The sequence below is a fragment of the Mustela nigripes genome, chromosome 3, assembly GCF_022355385.1.
Source record: "Mustela nigripes isolate SB6536 chromosome 3, MUSNIG.SB6536, whole genome shotgun sequence".
Lineage (NCBI taxonomy): Eukaryota > Metazoa > Chordata > Mammalia > Carnivora > Mustelidae > Mustela > Mustela nigripes.
The window spans coordinates 66503629-66524383 of NC_081559.1; the positions used below are offsets into that span (position 1 = coordinate 66503629).

Consider the following 20755-nt stretch of genomic DNA (forward strand, 5'->3'; position numbering starts at 1 on the left):
CCTCTCTCTCTCTGCCTGCCTCTCTGCCTACTTGTGATCTCCCTCTGTCAAATAAATAAATAAAATCTTTAAAAAAAAATAAAAAAATAATAAAATCTTGAAAAAGAAAAAAAAGAAAGAAAATGTACAGCCTAGAAACAGACCTTTCTTTCTTTCTTTCCTTCTCTCCCTCCCTTTCTTCCTTTTTTTCCTTTCTTTTCTTTCTTTATGGGGTGGGGAGAGCACGAGCAGGGTTAGGGGCAGAGGAAGAAGCAGTCTCCCGGCCCAACAAGGAGCCTGATCCAGGGGATTGATCCTGGCACTCCAGGATCATGACCCAAGCCAAAAGCAAATGCTCAAACAACTGAGCCATGCAGGTGCCCAATAACAGACCTATTTCTGGGTACAGACACTTGATTCGCAAAAAAAGGAAGCACTGCCAAACAGTGGCAAAGAACAGTTCTTTTCAATAAATGGTGCTAAGATAATATCAGGACAGCCATATGGAAATGACAGTACTACCTCACACCACTCAGGAAAAAAAAATCAACTTCAGGAGGATTATAGATCTAAGTACAAAAAACATAACAATAACAAAGTTTCTGAAAGACAATCTAACAGAATAGGATGACTTCAGGAATAGTGGCACTAGGAGCTCAATGGGCCATCTGAAACAACCATTTAACTGGTGAAAAAAGTTTTTCCTTAACTTTTTTTTTTAATTTGAGAGAGAACTGCCCGCACACACCAGCTGGGGAGTAGGGGAGGGGTAAAGGGAGAAGCAGTCTCCCCACTAAGCAGGTCTCCCGATGTGGGGCTCGATCCCAGGACCCCAGAATCATGACTTAAGCTGATGGCAGACCCTTAACCGACTGAGCCACCCAGGTGCCAACTTTTTTTCTTTTAAAGAACCGCCAACCATTTAATGTTTTTGGAGATCATCCTAAGGGCATACAACAAATGGAGAAACATTTATTCAAGAAAATATAATAAACTGAGGTGAGAAAAGCAAGCATCTGTGACATCCGAGCCACAAATCACTCCCATTCACACCCCACAACTCCATGTGACAGAAGGTCTACACCAGATGGGAGCTCCAGGAGCTAGCTCTCCTATCCCAGTCCAAGAGGATAATTTCACCCCAGAGGAGAAGGATGCTGGCATCTCTCACCACCAACCCCACCCAGCTCCATGTTGCAGAAACTCTACACTAGGCAAGCATGGATTTTGAAAAAACTATGGAGTCCTTCCTCCCAACCAACTCCTACTTACAAGGCTGAAGCTCTGTTCTAGGTATAGAAGGCCAAAAATATTGGGTCACAACTGCTCACTTATAAGTAAAACCTGTTCACAAGAGAAGCAAGCTGAGAAAAGGGACTACCATCCTTACCCAAGGCCCTACTCCTACAGTTGGGTATCACTTCAACAGAAGTCATGTCCTTTTGTGACTTCTGGATGGTTCAGTCAGTTAAGTATCCCACTCTTGATTTCCTGACTCCTGATTTTGGCTCAGGTCATGACCTCAGGCCTGTGAGATAGATATAGGCTACATGCCTGGCATGGAGTCTACATAAGTTCCTCTCCCTCCCCCTGTCTCTTAAAACAAGAAAAACAAAAAAGGGAAAAAAAGCAGTTACTCTCCTTTCTCTCTCCCTAACTCCACTGAAGCAAAGCAGAGGTTCTTCCAGAGGAAAAAAACAGGCCCTAAGAACTGAGAGCTCTACTCTCTACCTAAGGGAAGATACTTTATCTGGCCAACTGTGGAAAAGTTCATTCCTGAGGGCATTTTCTAAAACTATGGAGATGTTGGAGGTGAATAACTAAAAGAACTGTAGTTCAGTGACAGAAGTAGCAACAAGCAAAGCTACAGACTCTCTAGAAGTTCAACTACTAAGAATGGAGCAAACAGAAAGGCAGGTACCTCTCAAAGCACACACAAATCTCAAAAACTGGCAACCCTTAGCTTCTGCAGAAACCTCCCAATGCAGCAATCAGACTGTGGAGCAAGCAATTCCGAAGATGCTGATGAAAACAACAAAGCAATCAGCCAGCACTTGGTGGAGGCTGAGGTGTGACAGCAATAGAAACAAACCAGTCAAAAGCTTAATGGGAAAATCAGGGAAAGAGACAAAATGAACAGGGCCAAAACCACAGTCGTATCTGATGGTCAAGAAGACTATGGTACATGCCTTTAAGAGAGCCCAGATGTTGGATTCAGAGCTCAAATCAGCTATTATACATATGCTCAAACAACTAAAGGAAACCATGTTTAAATAATTAAAGGGAGGTTATTAGACAATGTCTCATCGAACAGTGAATGCCAATAAAAAGAGAAATTTTACAAAATAATTAAATGAAAATTCTGGAGTTAAAATGTACAATAACTAAAATGAAAAACCCACTGCAGGGGCTGAACAGCACACTGCAACTGGCATAAGCATAATTGCCTATTTCTTCTTCTAAATTCTCTTAATTTAAAAAGTAATTATATATATGCCATGTATATAATTGTATCATTGGGCCTAAAACGTTTAGAAATATGGGGCGCCTGGGTGGCTCAATGGGTTAAAGCCTCTGCCTTTGGCTCAGGGTCCTGAGATTGAGCCCTGCATCAGGCTCTCTGTCTCAGTGGGGAGCCTGCTTCCCCCACTCTCTCTGCCTACTTGTGATCTCTGTCAAATAAACAAAATCTTTAAAAAAAAAAAAAAAACAACCTTTAAAAAAACCATTTAGAAATATAACATTTGACAATAATAGCATGAAGGAGGCAGGTAGAGATAAACTTTATTGAGTAAGGAAATAGTATCAGATAGTAAATCAAATCTACAGAAAGAAATGAAAAGAACCAAAATGATGAATAACTGAGTACATAAACCATAAGTATATTTATGTTTTCCTTTCTTATCTCAGCTTCTTTAAAAGACATAGAATTATATAAAGTAATAATTATAGTGATGTATCTTTTGGTAACAAAGCAATGTTCTTTTAAAAAAAAGGGAAGGACAGGGTAGAGCTAAATAAAGTTTCCATATATCACTAGAGGTAAATTATTAATCTGAACTAGATTCTGATAAGTTGTGTGATGTTCCCCCTCAAGCAATCACTAAGAAAATAACTCAAAAAATAAAAATCATCAAGGGAACTAAAATGTTACACTAGAAAATACTCAGTGTAAAAGAATGCAATAGAAGCAAAGAGAGACCAAAAAAAGACATACAGAAAACAAAAAGCAAAATGGCAACATAAATCCAACCATATCAATATCATTAAATGTGAATGGACTAAACACTAAAATCAAGAGGCAAAGACTGTAAAACTGGATTTAAAAAGAACAAGATCTGACTAAAGCTGTCACACTTTAGACTCAAAGACACAAATAGGCTGAAAGCAAAGGAATGGACAGAGACACCATGCAAATAACAACCGTAACAGAACTGTAGTGGATACATTAATATCAGACAATATCTAAAATGTTTTTAGAGGTGAAGAGAAACATTTTATAACATATTATAAAGGGTAAACCCATTTTATAAGATATAAAAATTATAAACACCTATGCACCATGCAACAGAGCCTCAAAATACATGACACAAAACTGACTGAATCAAAGAGAAACAGACAACCCTGTAACAGCTGGAAGATTTCAATACTCCACTTTCAATAACAAATAGAACGAGACAGAAATTAACAAGGAAACAGAAAGCTTAAACACTATAAACCAACAAGACCTAAGAGACATGCAGAAGATACTCCATCCAACAAGAGAACACACATTCTCCTAAAGCACACAGGGAACATTCTCAAGAACAGCCCATATGCTATGCCATAAAACTTGGTGTCAACAAATTGAAAACGACTGAAAATAGACAAAAGTATGTTCTCCAATCACAAATGAATTAAATTAGAAATCAATTACAGAAAGAAACTGGGGAAATCTGCAAATATGTGGAAATTAATATACTCCTAGATCAGCAACAGGTCCAAAGCAGAAATCAAAAGAATAACTGGAAAACACCTGAGATTAATAAAAGCAAAAACACATCAAAACTTGATGAACTAACTACTAATTGAGTGCTTAGAGGGAAATTTACAGTTATAAATGCCTACTTCATGAGAGGAAATATAGGAAAACATGTTTATGAACTTGACATACTTCTAAAATACCATAAAGAAAAGGGAAAAACAGGCCACAGAAAGGGAGGGCAGATTTTTAAAAAATAAAAGAGTACTTATCCACAATACAAAAGAATTCCTTCAAATACCTTACTGTTTTTTTAAGACAAACATCACAAAGGAAAACTGACCAAAAGATCTGAACACTTCATATACATTAGATATTCAAAAGCCAATACAAAAAACTGGTTAACAACTTTACTTATCAGGGAAATGAAAATTAAAACCATAAATACCACCTCACAGCCATCAGATTAGCAAAAATAAATAATACTAACAATTCCAATAGTTGGTGATGCTGTGGAGCAATAGGAACGCTCAAAAAGTACTCATGGAAATGTAAATTGTTACAACCACTCTGGAAAACCAGCAAATTCATACACATAAGCCAATAAATTTACTGTTAGGTATATACTCAACAAATATAGTACATGCACAGATTAGTATAAATGCATTCACACAACATTATTAGTAGTAATAAGAAAGTGGAAACAACCTGAATATCAACAGATTATATTAATTGTGGTATACACATACAAAGTAACATAAAACAATGAAAATCAACTACAGTTACAGATATTATCATGGATGAATATCAAAAACATTATGTGGGGCAAAAATTGCTAGAAATAAAACATATATTATGTGAGTCAATTTATATAACATTCAAAAACAGGCATAACAAGTCAGAATAGTGATTTCTTTGGGGAGAAGAGAGAATATAGTGACTGATGGTAGAAGGGAGGGGGCGGGCTTCTGAAGTGCTGTCAACGTTCTGCTTCTTGACTGAGTGGTAGTTACACCGATTATGGTTCATAATAATTCACTGAGCAAAAATTTACATACATTTTCTCTAAGTTTTATACTTCAATAATGAAAGATAAACCAACATATAAAATTAAAAATTAAGATCAATGCATGGGACACCTGGGTGGCTCAGTCAGTTAAGCATCTGACTTTTGGTTTTGGCTCAGGTCATGATCTGTGTCCTAAGATTAAGCCCTGAGTGGAGTTCTGAGCTTAGCAGGGAGTCTGCTTGAGAATTTCCCTCTCCACCCCACCCCACTCCCGACCCCCAGCACACATGCCCCACCCCCCCCCAATAAATAAATAAATAAATAAATATTTTTTTAAAAAAATAAACTGCATCACAGTAAAATTATAGTACTTGAACTTTAAAGGCTAATAATTTTTAAAGACATGTATTTAAAAATATCACAAGGAAAAACTTGTGTTGAAGTTAATGAAAGTGGAAAACTTTATATAATGAAAAATTTATGAATGCATAAAAAGGAAAATGATGGAGAAAATTGTTCCATCAACTATAACAAGGACTGACATCACTACTATATATATTCTAATGCCTGAGACACAGACTTCAAGAAAAATTAGCAATGGGTTTTTGTACAAAAATTAAGTTCCATCTCCTCAGCAATCAAGACACCAATTGAAACAAGAAGATACTATTTATTAAGTTGAAGGAAAACTGTAATTCCTTTCTCTAGAGAGCACTTTGTTCATACCTCCATGGTAGAAATACAATTTCCTCCCTTCCTATTTACCTTTTTAAAGAACTTTCCTTCACAGCTGGGAAGGGTTGCTCTAGGATCCATAAGAGAACAGTACTACTGTGGTTCCTGAATTTCCAGTTTCTATTTCAGTCCCCTAGGGGTCTAACAGGGTACTAAGATATACCCAGCTAATAATAATAAATCTGTTTTGCTTAAGTTTTTTTTTTTTTTTTCCTAGCAACCAAATAACCAATGGATAGAACACTTTGATATACTACATGTTACAACTGTATTACAGTTCTTCTGTTTATATCAGAAGTTGAGAACTGGCAACTCACATATTGTTTTACCTGACCCACAAGGTGTTTCTCAAAATATGAATTATGTATTATGAATTAAGAGTCTTCCTTACAGTCAACAGTGACCAAGCTCATAAGAGGTACAGACTATATCTATGTATCTCTGTTTTCCCTGTGCTAGGCTCTAGATCCAAAAACACTTGCTGAATGAATAAACAAACTATGTCAATAAGGTTTCTATAAAACTAAAGCTCTGACAATTGATTCATATCCGAAAAGCAATAACAGACTCACAAATTCTAGTTATCCCATTGGGAAAACAATAACAATATAAAATGAAATATAAAATACATAACACATAAAAAATATTTGTATCCTTTTGCCCAATAAACCAAATCCTTCAAACATATACCAAAGAAGCAATTTAAAGGAAGAAAAAATATTATATGCATAACAAATGTCGCATTATACAGTGAAAAGAAATGAGATCACAATTATCATTAAATTCTGGTATACATATCAACTAAATGAGTTAGTATACATTAAGTTAAAATATAATTATGAAAACTGTAAGATGAGAACATATACGTATGAGGAAATACAACCTAAACATTACTTTTCAATGACTCCTGAAATGAATTTTTTTAACTTTTATCCCTGCCTTTCTTCTCAAAAGAAAAAATTCACCAATGCATGAACACACATACACAAATAGTAACAGCAAGTAACTTAACCAAAGTCAAACAGCTCAGAAGTGACAAAGGATATAAACCCAGATCTATAGTAAAACCATAATCCTAACCCTTATACTACACTGCTTACACACCCACTAATAAACACACATTATTATGCACCTAGTGCACATAAAGCAATCTCCTTGATACAAATAAGCACACACAAAAACACAACACATGCCACTTTTACAAGTTTCAATGCATGCTTTAAGTGTATTTCTGCATATCAAAAGCAGTATGAAAAGCAAAATAAAGCATAAACACTGCTAATCCATATCTAGTGCTTGGTGCTTGCTTAAATGTTGTAAACATATCTCATAAATCTGATCAACTCTCAAGCCACAAAGAATTACAAGAACTAAAATAATGAAAGTAGCAATTTTATACATCCTCTGAAATCTGCCTCTGTCAGACACAACTCTACTAGAATTCAACAGTCCAGGGAGACAATCCGTGAAAAACAAGTGTACTCCAGCCATAAGAGACCTTTATCCAGATAGTACTTTTTTATTCTTACCATTTAAGCAAAGAAAAAATTTAAATTTGAAAGCATTTTATTTATATATAATAGTAATATTTAACATATAATGACTGGTTAATATACCATGAATTTCTCATTTAACTTTCACAACCTTGTGAAGTAGTTGCTACTACTATCTCATCCTACAACCAAGAAAATCTACAGGTGCCTGAGGCACCTGGGTGGCTTTGTTGGTTAAGCCTCTGACTCTCAAAGTTTCAGCTCGGGTCATGACCTCAGGGAGGAGACTGAGCCCTGAGTCCTGCCTTCTGTTGGGCGGAAAGCCTACTTAAGGTTCTCTCTCCCCCTCTCCCTCACCACCACCTCAAATAAATAAATAAAATTTTAAAATTAATAGAACCACTATATAAAAAAAGAAAGGAAGGAAGGAAGAAAAGAAAAGAAAATCTACAGGTGAAACAATGAGAGGTTAGTAAATGTAGTAAATCCAAATGAAATCCAGGCCTACAAATGCATGCTTATAAATATTACACTACACAACCTTTCTAAATCATAATGCTTTTAACATATGGTATCAATATCCAAAAACTACCTATAATGTTGTCAACTAGGCCAAAGAAGAAGGACACTAGGAAGAAAGAGAAGTAAGAGCCAAGAGTTTTGCAGGACACACTTAATAAATTCCATTAGATACATGTTCAGTGTCAGGTTTGTAACCTCTCAGTTAAGTGCAAGACACTGTGTTAATAATATTGAAGTCCAGTACTTTCTAGGATGAGTTGAACCCTACCTGATTCAAAAATCCAAGCTCATCTCATGTATTTTTGATACATGAGCTGAATACAATTCTTCAAATAATAATTTGGTAACATTCATGGCAAGTCCTGAAATTGTCATGCTTTTTACCCTGACAATTTCATTGAGAACGGTCTTTTAAAAAATAAAAAAAAGCTCTTACTCAAAGATATTCATTATATCATTATCTATAATAGCCAAAAAATAAAATTTAAATTAAAAAGAAAAAGAAATAACCTAAATAACTACCTACAATAGTTGTATTTGTTCATCATAATCCCTTTCTCAGGAAAACTGTCACTCAACTTAATCTGCATGATCTTAAGGAGATTGTCAATCATGATTTTCTGTGGGTTCCCCAACTCACCCTAACCAGAACCATACTGACTAACAACCTCCCAGTACTTAATCTCCCAGGTCTCAGGGATTGGTTAAGACACTGACAATTAGAATACATCGTCATCAACCCAGAACTAACTGACATATGGACATCAGGAAAGAGGCTGTTTTTCCATTGTGGTTGCATGCTAAAAAGCAATGCATTTCACGGGGTGCCTGGGTGGCTCAGTGGGTTGGAGCCTCTGCCTTTGGCTCAGGTCATGATCCCAAGGTCCTGGGATGGAGCTCCGAATTGGGCTCTCTGCTCAGCGGGGAGCCTGCTTCCCTTCCCCTCTCTCTCTGCCTACTTGTGATCTCTGTCTGTCAAATAAACAAACAAATAAATAAATAAATAGCAGAACCCAGAAATGGAAACAGAGGCTCAATGACATTATTTGAGATCTTGGCTCAAAACTATTTTCAAAGCCATTCCAACCACCACACATACAATTCCCAGTTATGTAACCTAATAAATTCCTTTTTTTTTTTTAAAGATTTTATTTATTTATTTGACAGAGAGAGATCACAAGTAGACAGAGAGGCAGGCAGAGAGAGAGAGGAGGAAGCAAGCTCCCTGCTGAGCAGAGAGCCCGATGTGGGACTCAATCCCAGGACCCTGAGATCATGACCTGAGCCGAAGGCAGCGGCTTAACCCACTGAGCCACCCAGGCGCCCCAATAAATTCCTTTTTTAACTTATCAAAGCATGTGTTAAGTTTTTATCAGAGGTAAGCAAGAGAACCATGACTAATATGTTACCTACATAATGTTTAACTGAGTAAATTATATTACATCTATTCAAAGGAATACCCGTTGAGAAGCAGTATAACTGCTAAGAGCATGCACTTAGGAGCCTAGTCTGAATCCTGGCTCTGCTACATCTCTATGTGTTCTTCAGTAAGTTACTTAACTTCTCTGGGCCTCAATTTCCTCATTTGTAAAATAGGGATATAACGGTGCTTATTTCACATGACTGTTGGAAGTAAATGAGTTACTATTTATAAAGTACCTAGAACATTAACAAGTATATGCATAAATGAGACATGTAAGTAAAAAAAGCAACAAAGTTGACAAAACCATATAATAACAATATTTTTTAAAAACTTATGCCCAGAAAAAGGAAAAACTGTATTTTTAAAGAAGCAAACATACTATTTACCAAAAAGGAAAAAAAATTGGAACATGCCTCAGATCTCATGAGACAGAATGAATCTGACTGGCTTCAAACAAATCCCAATGACCTTCTCCATTATCATCAGATAGGAAGAACATACCTAGTGTCAAGTGTGGACTCATGAAATCACACAATGTATCACATTCAACAATACTAGCAGATACTATTAACAGTAACACTTAAAAATCTAAATCTAGGAAAAGTTTGTCATTATCTCCAGCTAAATTAGTTTCCAAGAAAGGCACACATTCATGAGTATAACCAATTCTTAATAATCCCTTTAAATGAAAAGAAACAAATATTCTAAGTCATCCCCAAAAGTCACTCACATTTGGCTTTGTAATGCATCTTTGTAGAATATAAGCATTTTTGCTTAAAAATTGGTATAACTTGTCTTCTGGATATTCCCAACATTTCAGACCTAATAATGAAGCCACATGAGAAGATTTACACTTCATAACCTACTCCCTGGATCAGCTTTGTATCTTTCCACACCATGTTTTGAATTCCTATTAACCTATTCAAATTCTGTCTCTCATTAGATTTACTAAATAATATATCTTACCAAGAGATTTGTTTTGTATGCAATAAAGTAATTAAAACTAAGTGCTTTAAAAATCCTTCTTAAAGATGTGCCATACTGAGCTTCAAGCCTCTTTCCCCTGCCCATGTCAAATAAGAAAGATCTGCCACTAAACCACTTCAATTTTGTTCAGAGCCTTATGCACAAGGTTATATAGCCTCCACAACTAAATAGTAACTCTTGTCCTGACAGTGGAATATTCTTTGTTCAAATGCTAACGTTTATTTGTTATGGCTGTGGTGGGCTTATGAGGCCAAAAGAGGAAGATAAATGGCATTCTAATTTAGATTATTAAACATAAAAATAAGGTTTTTAATTAGTGTACCACTAACATTTCCCATGAAAGAACTAAACAATCTGAAAAAATGAAATCTAAGATGTGCACAGCTGGTACAACTTTCTAAATTGGTTTGTTTGATTTGGGACTTATAATTATGTGTTGTTTTTTAATCTTATCTTCATACATGCATAAAACTCATGCAAAAAAAATTAACAAAACTTTACAGATAAAGTGAATGAACCTAAAAGACTAATAAATTAAAATTTATGAAGGAAAAATAACTGAGAAATTAACCAAAACCAAATTTCTCTATCTCAGGCAATGTATCCTTGTGGTTAAAAAGCAGACTTTGTTCAAATCTCAGCCCTAACATTCACTACTGTGATTATGGGCAAGTTTCTTCACTTCTCTGTGCTTGTTTCCTCATCTGTAAAATGAGAATAAAAATTGCACATACCTCACAGAGTTATAAGAATTAAATGAATATATATATTCAAACAATAAATTGCAGTTGTCATTGTTGCTGCAGTGCATATCATGCTCTAAAATATAATCTGCTTAAGAATAAACACATAACATAAGAATCCTCCTGGGTCTGAAAATATGAGCACATTAAGATATGTAATCACTCCATTTTTAAGCAAATATAGTAGTCCTTCAACAAAACTTTTTACTTCCTTTTTTTTTCTTTTAATATTTTATTTATTTATTTGACAGAGATCACAAGTAGGCAGAGAGAGAGAGAGAAGCAGGCTCCCAGCTGAGCAGAGTCCAATGTGGGGCTCGATCCCAGCACACTGGGACCATGATCTGAGCTGAAGGCAGAGGCTTAACCTACTGAGCCACCCAGGTGCCCCTAGAAAGGACATCCTAGTATGCACCAAGAATAGAGAAATAAACAAAAAATAGTCTATGAATTAAAGACTTTTCCATTACTAGGCAACATAAAAACTGTAATATAAAAGGTTGCATGATGGACCTGCTACTAAATCATGACAATCCTGTAAAACACTAAGAAACAGAGCACCTAATGGGGGCGGAGGCATTGGGGGCGGGGGGAACACTCCAGAAACCTAGTTACTTTTTTCAGCATACCACACTGTCATTTATGTAATTAACACAGTTCTTAATATATTCATTACAGTGTTATAGAATGTAGATCATTCTAAAAAAACAACAACAACAAAAAACCAACAACAACAAGATCACTCAGCACACTATTTACCACGTCATAAATAAAATTAAAATTTTATTTCATGGGGCGCCTGGGTGGGCTCAGTCATTAGGTGTCTGCCTTTGGCTCAGGTCATGATGCCAGGGTCCTGGGATGGAGCCCTGCATTGGACTCCCTGCTCAGCAGGAAGCCTGCTTCTCCCTCTCCTACTCCCCCTGCTCTTGCTGTCTCTCTCCTGCTGTCAAATAAATAAATAAAATCTTTAAAAAAAACTTTTTTTTTCATAATGAAGGCTATCTTCTCTTAAACCAAAACATAACCTTGAAAAAGTCACATTGCTTCTTCAGGAAACATTTATTTCACCAATAAATAAAAGTTCCCAAATTTTCCTCCAGTGCGTTATATTAGGTCAAATGTCAAAAAATATTATTTTTGAGCTGTTAAAGACCTCTGAGAGCCATGAATTCAAAACCTCTCATTTTATAGATGAAAAGAAGCCACAAAGTATAAAGAAAAAAGCACTAAGTTGAGAGTCAAAAAACTGAATTTTCATCCCAAGTCTCTCATAGTAAAAGCCTGGGCAAATTATCTAAGTTTCCTCATCTGTAAAATGAGAGGTTTGGACTCAATTGCTTCCAAGGTTCCTTTCAGCTCTACAATTCTCATTTTAAGAAACTGAAGCAGAGAGATAAGCAACTTGCCCAAGGTTACACAGCTAGTTAATGGCAAAGCAGGGACTACATGTGAATTCCAATTATGATCAATGTACTTTCTCATCTGTACTGTAAGGCTTCTCCTACTTCATAACACTATTCTTCTAAATTATTCTAAGACTTTTGAAAATTATTAATAAGCATGAAGAATTTTGTGAAACTAAATGACTTATTCCTATGGCTCTTCTAGAGAAAAAGAGCTCTAAATCCAAATGCAACAAGTACATGAAGTCTCAAGCTGTGTGCCACTATACTTACGTTGACCTCAACAAAGATGGGAATTTATGCTTAACTTCCCTAAAACCTTTCAATCCCAATTCACAGAAGAGATTATGTTCCTTATAAAATTAAAATATGAATTGTTCTAGGTAATGATAAATATTACATACATAATTCTCTGAATAAGATGAGAACTAAAACTCTTCATTTTAGTTTATGTCCTGGTTATATCTCAGATATAGTTTTAAGGTCAAAAGTAATCAAAGTAGACACTTTTCCTTCATGTATCCTCTTTTGCAGACTCTCTAGCTTTAAAACCATTACAAAAGATTAAGCAGAGTCCTCCTGAAATTGCATAAACAATCACAAATAAAAGACTATACATGGTGATAGTTTCTCTTTCAAAACTGAAAATCAGCCCCTGCAGTATCCTAAAATTCTGTGCCCAAATATATTACAAACTCTACTAAACTGTATCACAAGCAGCATCTGATTCCCTAAAATGTCTTCAAAGCTTGTTATATTTCACAGGGAATTTAGCAAGACTTCAGGAAGACTGACATGTTGATTCCAGAAAATACTAAGAGAAAAAGCACAATAAAAAATGCAAAATAAAGCCAACAGTAGTTTCATACTAGTGACTGAAGAGAATATTCAGAATCATTCATATATATATATATATATATATATGTATAATTTAACTACAGTATTCAGCTATTTTCCCAAAAAACCCACAGAATGTTTACATTTTCAAAGGGGATGGGACCTGAAGTCACCTAATCCAAGAGCATCCAAAATAAGAATCTCTGCCCCACCCGAAAATGTCCCTGTAGATGCTTTAAATTCTTATCACTTTATACTTTTGTTTTTTAATTTAAATTTTGTTAGTTAACATATGTTGGTTTCTGGAATTGCTCAATAAAAGCAGTTTTTCCCACTGCTGGACAAGTCTAGCTGCTATACACTTGTTACATTCTGGTCAACAAACTATACTGAATTACATCTGTGCCTTTCTTTCACCATCACTGATGGTCTACATTCTATAACAGCAGAATGGATCTACTGTCTCTGCTATTTATGCTTTTGAAACACCTGGAGACAGCTGTCATGCTTCCTTTCAGTGGTCTCACCTTAGGCTATAAATGTATGGTCCACAGATCTCTTCTGGGTCTTGGAGACAATTCTGAAATACAATGTACTCCCATACCGTAAGTAACATTTTTTTTTTTTTTAAACCTGCCACTTGTCAAATTTTGGTGTAGTATTAGAGTATACATACAATTTCTAAAAGAACTATCAAAATACATCAAGTTTTCTAATTACATATCTATGTGAAGCTGGAGTCTCTTCACAATATCTCAGTCAAAATAAATCACAAGAGACTAAAAGCAGAAGCCAACTCCAGCTGTCTAATAAGTCAGAAATTAAAGTGCTACAAAAATATTAAATGCTACTAGTCTCACTAAAGTTTTTGTTTTAGAATTTTTATTCATTTAAAAATTTGATAAAAGTTATCAGTTTATTATCTTTTGGTATGTTAATAACTTTGAAGTTATTTCTAGAACAGTAAATATAAATAGACATAACCATATAAAATCTCTGTAGAGTTCTCTGTAATTTTTAAGAGAATAAAGTGTTCCTGAGTCCAAAAAACGTGTTACCCAGGGGTAGATTCCCAGACAGCTAACTATATTCTAGGATTCCCTCCTTTCTCTCTCCTCTGATGCATAAAAGTGCTCCTATAAAGGAGGCATCAACCATGGATCTATTCATAAGCTAAAATCCTTAAACATAAAACCCTGTCCTCCTCCAACGAGTGACTTCAAGAAACTAAAAGGTCATCTGGTATACCTTTACTTTAAACAACTCCCTACAGGTATCACTCAATCATCCAAAGGATGCAGTCTGTAAACATGAAAACATAGCAACAGTTTAATTATTCTGTGACATTATCTTTTTAACCAAACTACTTTCACTGTTTACACAAAAGTAAGCAAATTATTAAGATCTGGTAAGATGAAACAGAAAAGAAAATGCAAATCTTCTGTATAATCATTTGATTCTTAGCAATAACTAATTCAAAAGTACCCATGTACTGATAGGCCAAAAAAAAAAAAAAAAACCATCTGCTCATCTAGCCAATATGACACTGGGTTCCTAGGTCTCAGTAAAGCAAAACTGACCTCTATTTGAAAATTTATTTAATTTCTTAACTTCCCAAATCTCCTTACAGGATTTTTAAAGCTAAAATGGGATAGAGATCACAGGTTTAAAAGATCCAACATGAAACTTAGAGCTATACTGCTGAGCAGTCTTAGGGAACTGCAAGACTGATAAAGGAAAAGCTTCAGGACTCAGGAAAAGAAGTTGTCTACACTGTATCACAGATATTCCTAAATTCCAACAAATTCCTAAGTCTTTTAATATTTAAAAGTGTATTTTATTCGTAATCAAGTAAAACTATATTAAGATGAGAATGGGAATAGGGTGAGAAAGGACGAAAGCCAAAATATGCAGCACTGAAAATAATCAGATTATAATATTAGATTTTTGGTTTCAAATACATCAAAAACTTCAAAATACTTAATTTTTACAGGTATATGATACATCTTCAAAAATAGCCCATTTTCTTTTTTTTAAGATTTTTATTTATTTGACAGAGATCACAAGTAGATTGAGAGGCAGGCAGAGAGGGGGAAGCAGGCTCCCCGCTGAGCAGAGAGCCCAATGCGATGCAATGGGATCCGATGGGATGCGGGGCTCCATCCCAGGACCCTGATATCATGACTTGAGCCGAACGCAGAGGTTTAACCCACTGAGGCACCCAGGTGCCCCCAAAATAGCCCATTTTCAAAGTTAAGTTTGCTTAAAAGCAGTTTATCACACAACTTTAAAATACATGTACACATACATATATGTGCCTTTTAAGTTTTTCTATTATATATTACATTAAATTGCTTCAATTTTTCAGAAAGTTTGTTCCCACCTTGATACATATAATCACATTCCACTAATATTAACTATTACTATTAACAGTCACTGTAAGTCCAATGCTCTTTCAACTTCCATCTATTTATGTAATAGTAATATGTATATCTACAAAAGATGCTAAACACTTGTTAAAATGAAAACTGGGATCTCACTTAATAGAAAATGTCTCCATCATTATGTCTAAGGTTTCATACATGCAATTCCTGTTAGCATGAATGATATATGAGACTGTATCTTCAAGATAAATATATATAACCCTAGAGAAAATTAACAGTTTTAACTTACATACTAGTTGGCCAAAAATATATTACTGTGGCCACAGAGGTACTTGGTGAAATACCACAATCACAAAAGCATGTCTTACTTCAGTAACAAAAGATTCACTAATTTACTTTACATAAAAGTCTACTATAATCCAAACTTCTAGAAAGAATTCTATTTGGAAGTCCAAGCTAATTTATTCTAACCCCTAAGAATTTTCAATCATCAGGAAAACTGAAGAATAGTAGAGTAGTTTTTTTTTTTTAATTTTTATTAACATATAACGTATTAGTAGCCCCAGGGATACAGGTCTGTGAATCCTAAGGCTTACACACTTCACATCACTCACCATAGCATATACCTTCCCCAATGTCCATAACCCAACCACCCTCTCTCTACCCACCCCACCCACAACCCTCAGTTTGTTTTGTGAGATTAAGAGTTTCTTATGGTTGGGGCACCTGGGTGACTCAGTGGGTTAAGCCACTGCCTTCAGCTCAGGTCATGATCTCAGGGTCCTGGGATCGAGTCCCGCATCGGGCTCTCTGCTCAGCAGGGAGCCTGCTTCTCTCTCTCTCTCTCTCTGCCTGCCTCTCTGTCTACTTGTGATCTCTCTCTCTGTCAAATAAATAAATAAATAAATTTTTTAAAAAAGAGTTTCTTATGGTTTGTCTTACAGAAGGTTTGTTTTTCTTTACAGTAGAAGTAACCTCAAAAACTCACAATCTAGACTTTGCAGCCCTAAATTACTAATGGTGATAGTTAATGTTACAGATGAACAATTCAACACTATGTCCTCAGTATCTAGTACAGTCCCTGGGTCACAGAAATGGCTCAATAAACATCTGAGAAACGAAAGAATGAAAAATAAAGATAAAGCCTTTAAAAAAAGACGGGCTTTTCCAAGACCATCATTTACCACCACTCATTACACTACCCCTGATAACACTATCATTAAGCATCTTAATGAAACTACAAAAATAGAAGCACACTAAAAGCACCAACTGCTCTATGTACAAAATAGATTTTGAAACATTCATTTACAAATTTTCAAGTGCAAAAAGAAAAATCGCCAGATGCACTAAATTTGAATTAGTCAATAAATAAACTTTTATCTTCTAATAATCAGAACTCAGCGTTGAGGGTGAGATGTAAAAGGGGGAAAATGTCTGTCGGTGTATTCAGCATGTTTAATGGATGCCATAAATCAAACCTTTCCATGAATTTTCTGGAGCAAATTCATGCCAATCTTTGAGCCTATTGTCACTTTCACACATGCTCACAGGAACAAAATGACAAAGAATGCTATGCCTGAACCACCAGATTCAGAGCACAAAACACTTGATTTACAATTGTCAAGGCTGGGTAGTTAATATTGAGAGATATTTTAAAAATAAATTAACCCCACCATTTCCTACATAAATCAAAGCTCCTGGTTTCTTTGAAGGATTCATCACTCTTGGACTTCCAGACGTTTTTTGAAAATGTGGCTACAGTCTCCTTGTGAGACACAACTGGGAGTGAACAACCCATTTACCAATTGCTGATGAATACCGCTAAACGTTTTCCCAGACAAAAGAGCGTTAAACGCTATTCCATGCATATTTATTCTTCCGTCATAAATGCGCGTTCTCCCAAATTTCATTTTATGTCGTATACTTAAAGTTAAATACAGTAAGTTGAAATTTTAGTCAAAAAGCACTCCTGCGTCTTACTAGCTGTGTAACTGCTACATCTGGTGGCAGCACACTTGCATGCAAGAAACCAGAAAACTTAGAAAACAATTGTAACCGATCTGGTGCGTGTTTGCATTAACCTTTACGCCGGTATTTCCCACAAAACCCACGACCCTGTCAGAGAACAGTAGTCTACTTGCAGAAAAGAGATAACGCACAAACACGCAGGAGGTGATGGCGAAGGAGAGAAAGTTGCAGCCATCTGAAGGGGGTGGTTTTAAAAGCCTGCCCACGAGTCAGTCTGTCGTTCAAATTGCTCTAAAGGGCCAGGCAGCGGATCAAAGCCGGCTTTGATAATTTAAGCGACTCTCCCGAAAGGGCAGGGACCCTGCTAGCGAGGGCATCCTCCAGGTCCCGGGCTGCAAAGCTCGCAGAGCGGGGACCGCCTCTATGGGAGGAGTGCGCGAGGGAAGGGGAGGGGGCTCAAGGATGAATGCTTCAACCAGAGGGAAAACCCACCAGAGACCGGAGGCCAGGAGGTTAAGAGTACTGAGTGTACTGGCAAATGGAGCAGAAAGGGGCTGGCGTCCGGGGGGGGGAGGCTTCCCACCCTAGCAGTATTGGCTCTTAGGAACCCCATACGAGTCTGCGCGCCTCGCCCCGTCCCCTCCAGCGCGCACCCCCTCGTCCGTCGCCGCCGCCACCCGCGAACCACCACCCACAGCCAGCGCACCACCTCCCCGGAGCCGGCGGCCTCGCGTCCACCCCGCCACCATCCCCCACCCTGGGGTCGAGGGAAGAGACCCGGGGGGCGCGGGGGCTACGGCGCGGGAGAGGAGGCCCGCGAGCGGGCGCGGGCGCGACGGCGCTTACCTTCCCTGGGCCTCCCGGATGGCGGCGTGTGATTCAGCAGGGACCTGGCCGCCGCCGCCGAGCCCGGGGTTGGAGACGTGGAGAGCTGGGACCAAGATGGCGGCCCCTCCAAACTTCCACTGCTACTTTGGACACTCATCAAGCTACTTTCTGGGAACCCGACTCCCCCCCTGCGACGGCAGCGGCGGCAACGGCACCGGCACCCGCCTCCGTCATGGCGGGGGCCGCGCTGAGGGCGAGCGAGGGAGCGAGGGCTGGGAGGGGAGAGTCAAGGGGATGGGAGAGGAAATCGAGAAGGGGGAGGTAGGGAGGGAAGAGGTGAGGGGAGGAGAGGGGACGGGGAGGAGGAAAAGGGGGAGAAGCGAGGGAGCAGGCGGGTGCGCCGGGGAAGAGGCGGAGGGAAGGAGCGCGGCGGCGGAGGCGTCGAGGGGGCGCCCGCCGGGGTGCGGGCGGAGTGCGGGCGGAGTGCGGGCTGCGCCGGCTGAGGAGACTTCCGCGAGCGGAACCTGCCGGCACCTCTGCAGTGCGTCGGCCCCCGGCGTCGCCTGGGTGGCGGCGGCGGGCGGTGGGTGGTGGCTGAGGCGGCGGGGTAACCTCTGCATCAGTTACAGGCGGCGGCGGCGTCACGCGCCGCCTGTGCAAACACTATCGCGAGGCTCCTGCGCCTCCGGTAGCGGCGGCGGCGGCGGCCGCGGGAGCAGGCATGGGGGAGGGACCTGCCAGGGGTTGGGGGCGGGGGGGTTTGGGAGAGGGAGCCAGCGCGCGAGGGAGGGAGGAGACGCGGGAGCCGGGCGCCCCTGGCGCACCCGCGGATAGCAGCGCGGCGCGGGAGCCGGGGGCTGGCCGACTCGCGGGCGCGGGGGCCGGCACCCCGCGCCGGCCGGAGGGAGGCGCACCCCGCACGCGCCCCCGCCGCGTCGCTTGGGCTCCGGCTCCCGCTCCGCTGCCACCTGACTCCCCCGCCCCCACCTCCCGCGGAAGCGCGCCTGGTTCCCGACCTAGACCCAGCCTGGGGAGAAATGCTTTTGCTCTCGCCGGGCTGTCGTTCTCAGGAGTTCGAGGTGATCATTTCTCGAAATGGAACTGAAAAGTTAAGAGTTGCTTCTTTCTTCCCCCTCTGTACCGTGCAAAAAAAAAAAAAAAAAACCAAAACCCTGCGTGCGTCTCCCCGTCTGCAGAATGGGGAGTGATTACCGAATAAAAGAGCTAAGAAACTAAGCTGGGGGCGAAGGTGGGTGAAAAAAACTTTGAATGTTTTCAAAAGAAAGAAAGAATCTTTACTGGTGTTGTGTACTCTGTGTGGTATAGCAGCTCTTTAAAACAAAACAAAACAAAAACGCCCCAGTAAATTGACAATCTAAATAGAAAATTTTAATTAACTCACATATTTAAGGAAACTATCCCGTGTTCATCTTGTGGAAGAGGGTATGGTTTCTAGAAAGTTCCAATTTGTTTCCATGCCACTGCTGAGTCCCGGCTAGAAGATCCCAAGGAAAATTACAGCATTTGCTATGACTTACAGATACAGTGTAGCTTTCTACACACCCACACACGTAAGACACACCAGGGATTGGGCATCTTGTTCATAAAAGAGCAGTCTAATAGTTCAGGGAAAATACAGCAAGGTTATTGCTCTCTAAAAAAAAAAAAAATTGAATAGAACACTAAACAGATTATGATATAGAGCAACTGCATAGACAGGAGGAAATGGTATGATTACCAGGGGAACAAAAATGTCATTTCTATTTTTTATTTTTATGACTTTGCATTTCTCACAGTAATGTTGTGTTCAGATAAACTATCATACTAGAATAGAACCTTGGTTGTCAGTTATCTCCAGAAGTAATTTTAGGTTTCTTATGCTTCAGATTCTTTAGTGAGTTTTTAGTCATGTTCTTTTCAAACTAAAAGGCAGAACTCACAAATTAAACAGTTTTTGTGAAGTGTAACTGACATACAATAAACATATTTAAAGTGTACAGTATGTATGTTTTGATGTGTATACAACCATGAAGCCAATTCTACAGTCAAGATAATGAATATGTCTATCAGTCTCCACAGTTTCCTCTACCCTGTTGATGTTCTCTCACACTCCAACCCCTTCCCCAAGTAACCACACATCTGCTTTCTGTCACTTAGTTTGCAATTTCCAGAATTTAAATAAATGGAATCTAGACTGTCCTTGTCTAGCTTCTTTTTCTCAACATAGCTGAGTTGCATCTCCATTGTTGCATTTTTTTTAATTGCCTAGTATTCCATTGTATGAATATACCGTCTTGGTTGATCCATGCACCTGCTGAAGAACAATTGCCACATTCAGGGTATTACCCATAGTGCTACTGTGAACTTTCCCTCCTGTAGAAGTGTTTGTGTGGACATATGCTTTCTTTTCTCTTGGATACATACCTAGGACCTTAATATTCGACTTTTATACCAAATTCATGCACTCTAAGGGGAAGCAG

General features: G+C 38.5%; 1 protein-coding gene across 1 annotated transcript in view; it reads right to left on the reverse strand.

Annotated features, from left to right (window-relative positions):
* Positions 1–18977, reverse strand: part of TLK1 (tousled like kinase 1) — a 143678-nt gene extending 124701 nt beyond the window's left edge. The window contains exon 1 of the mRNA XM_059394147.1: positions 18294–18977. Within this exon, the coding sequence (XP_059250130.1) occupies positions 18294–18432 (139 nt within the window). The 5' untranslated portion in view covers positions 18433–18977. The remainder of the gene's footprint in view (positions 1–18293) is intronic.
* Between the last annotated feature and the right edge of the window lie 1778 nt (positions 18978–20755).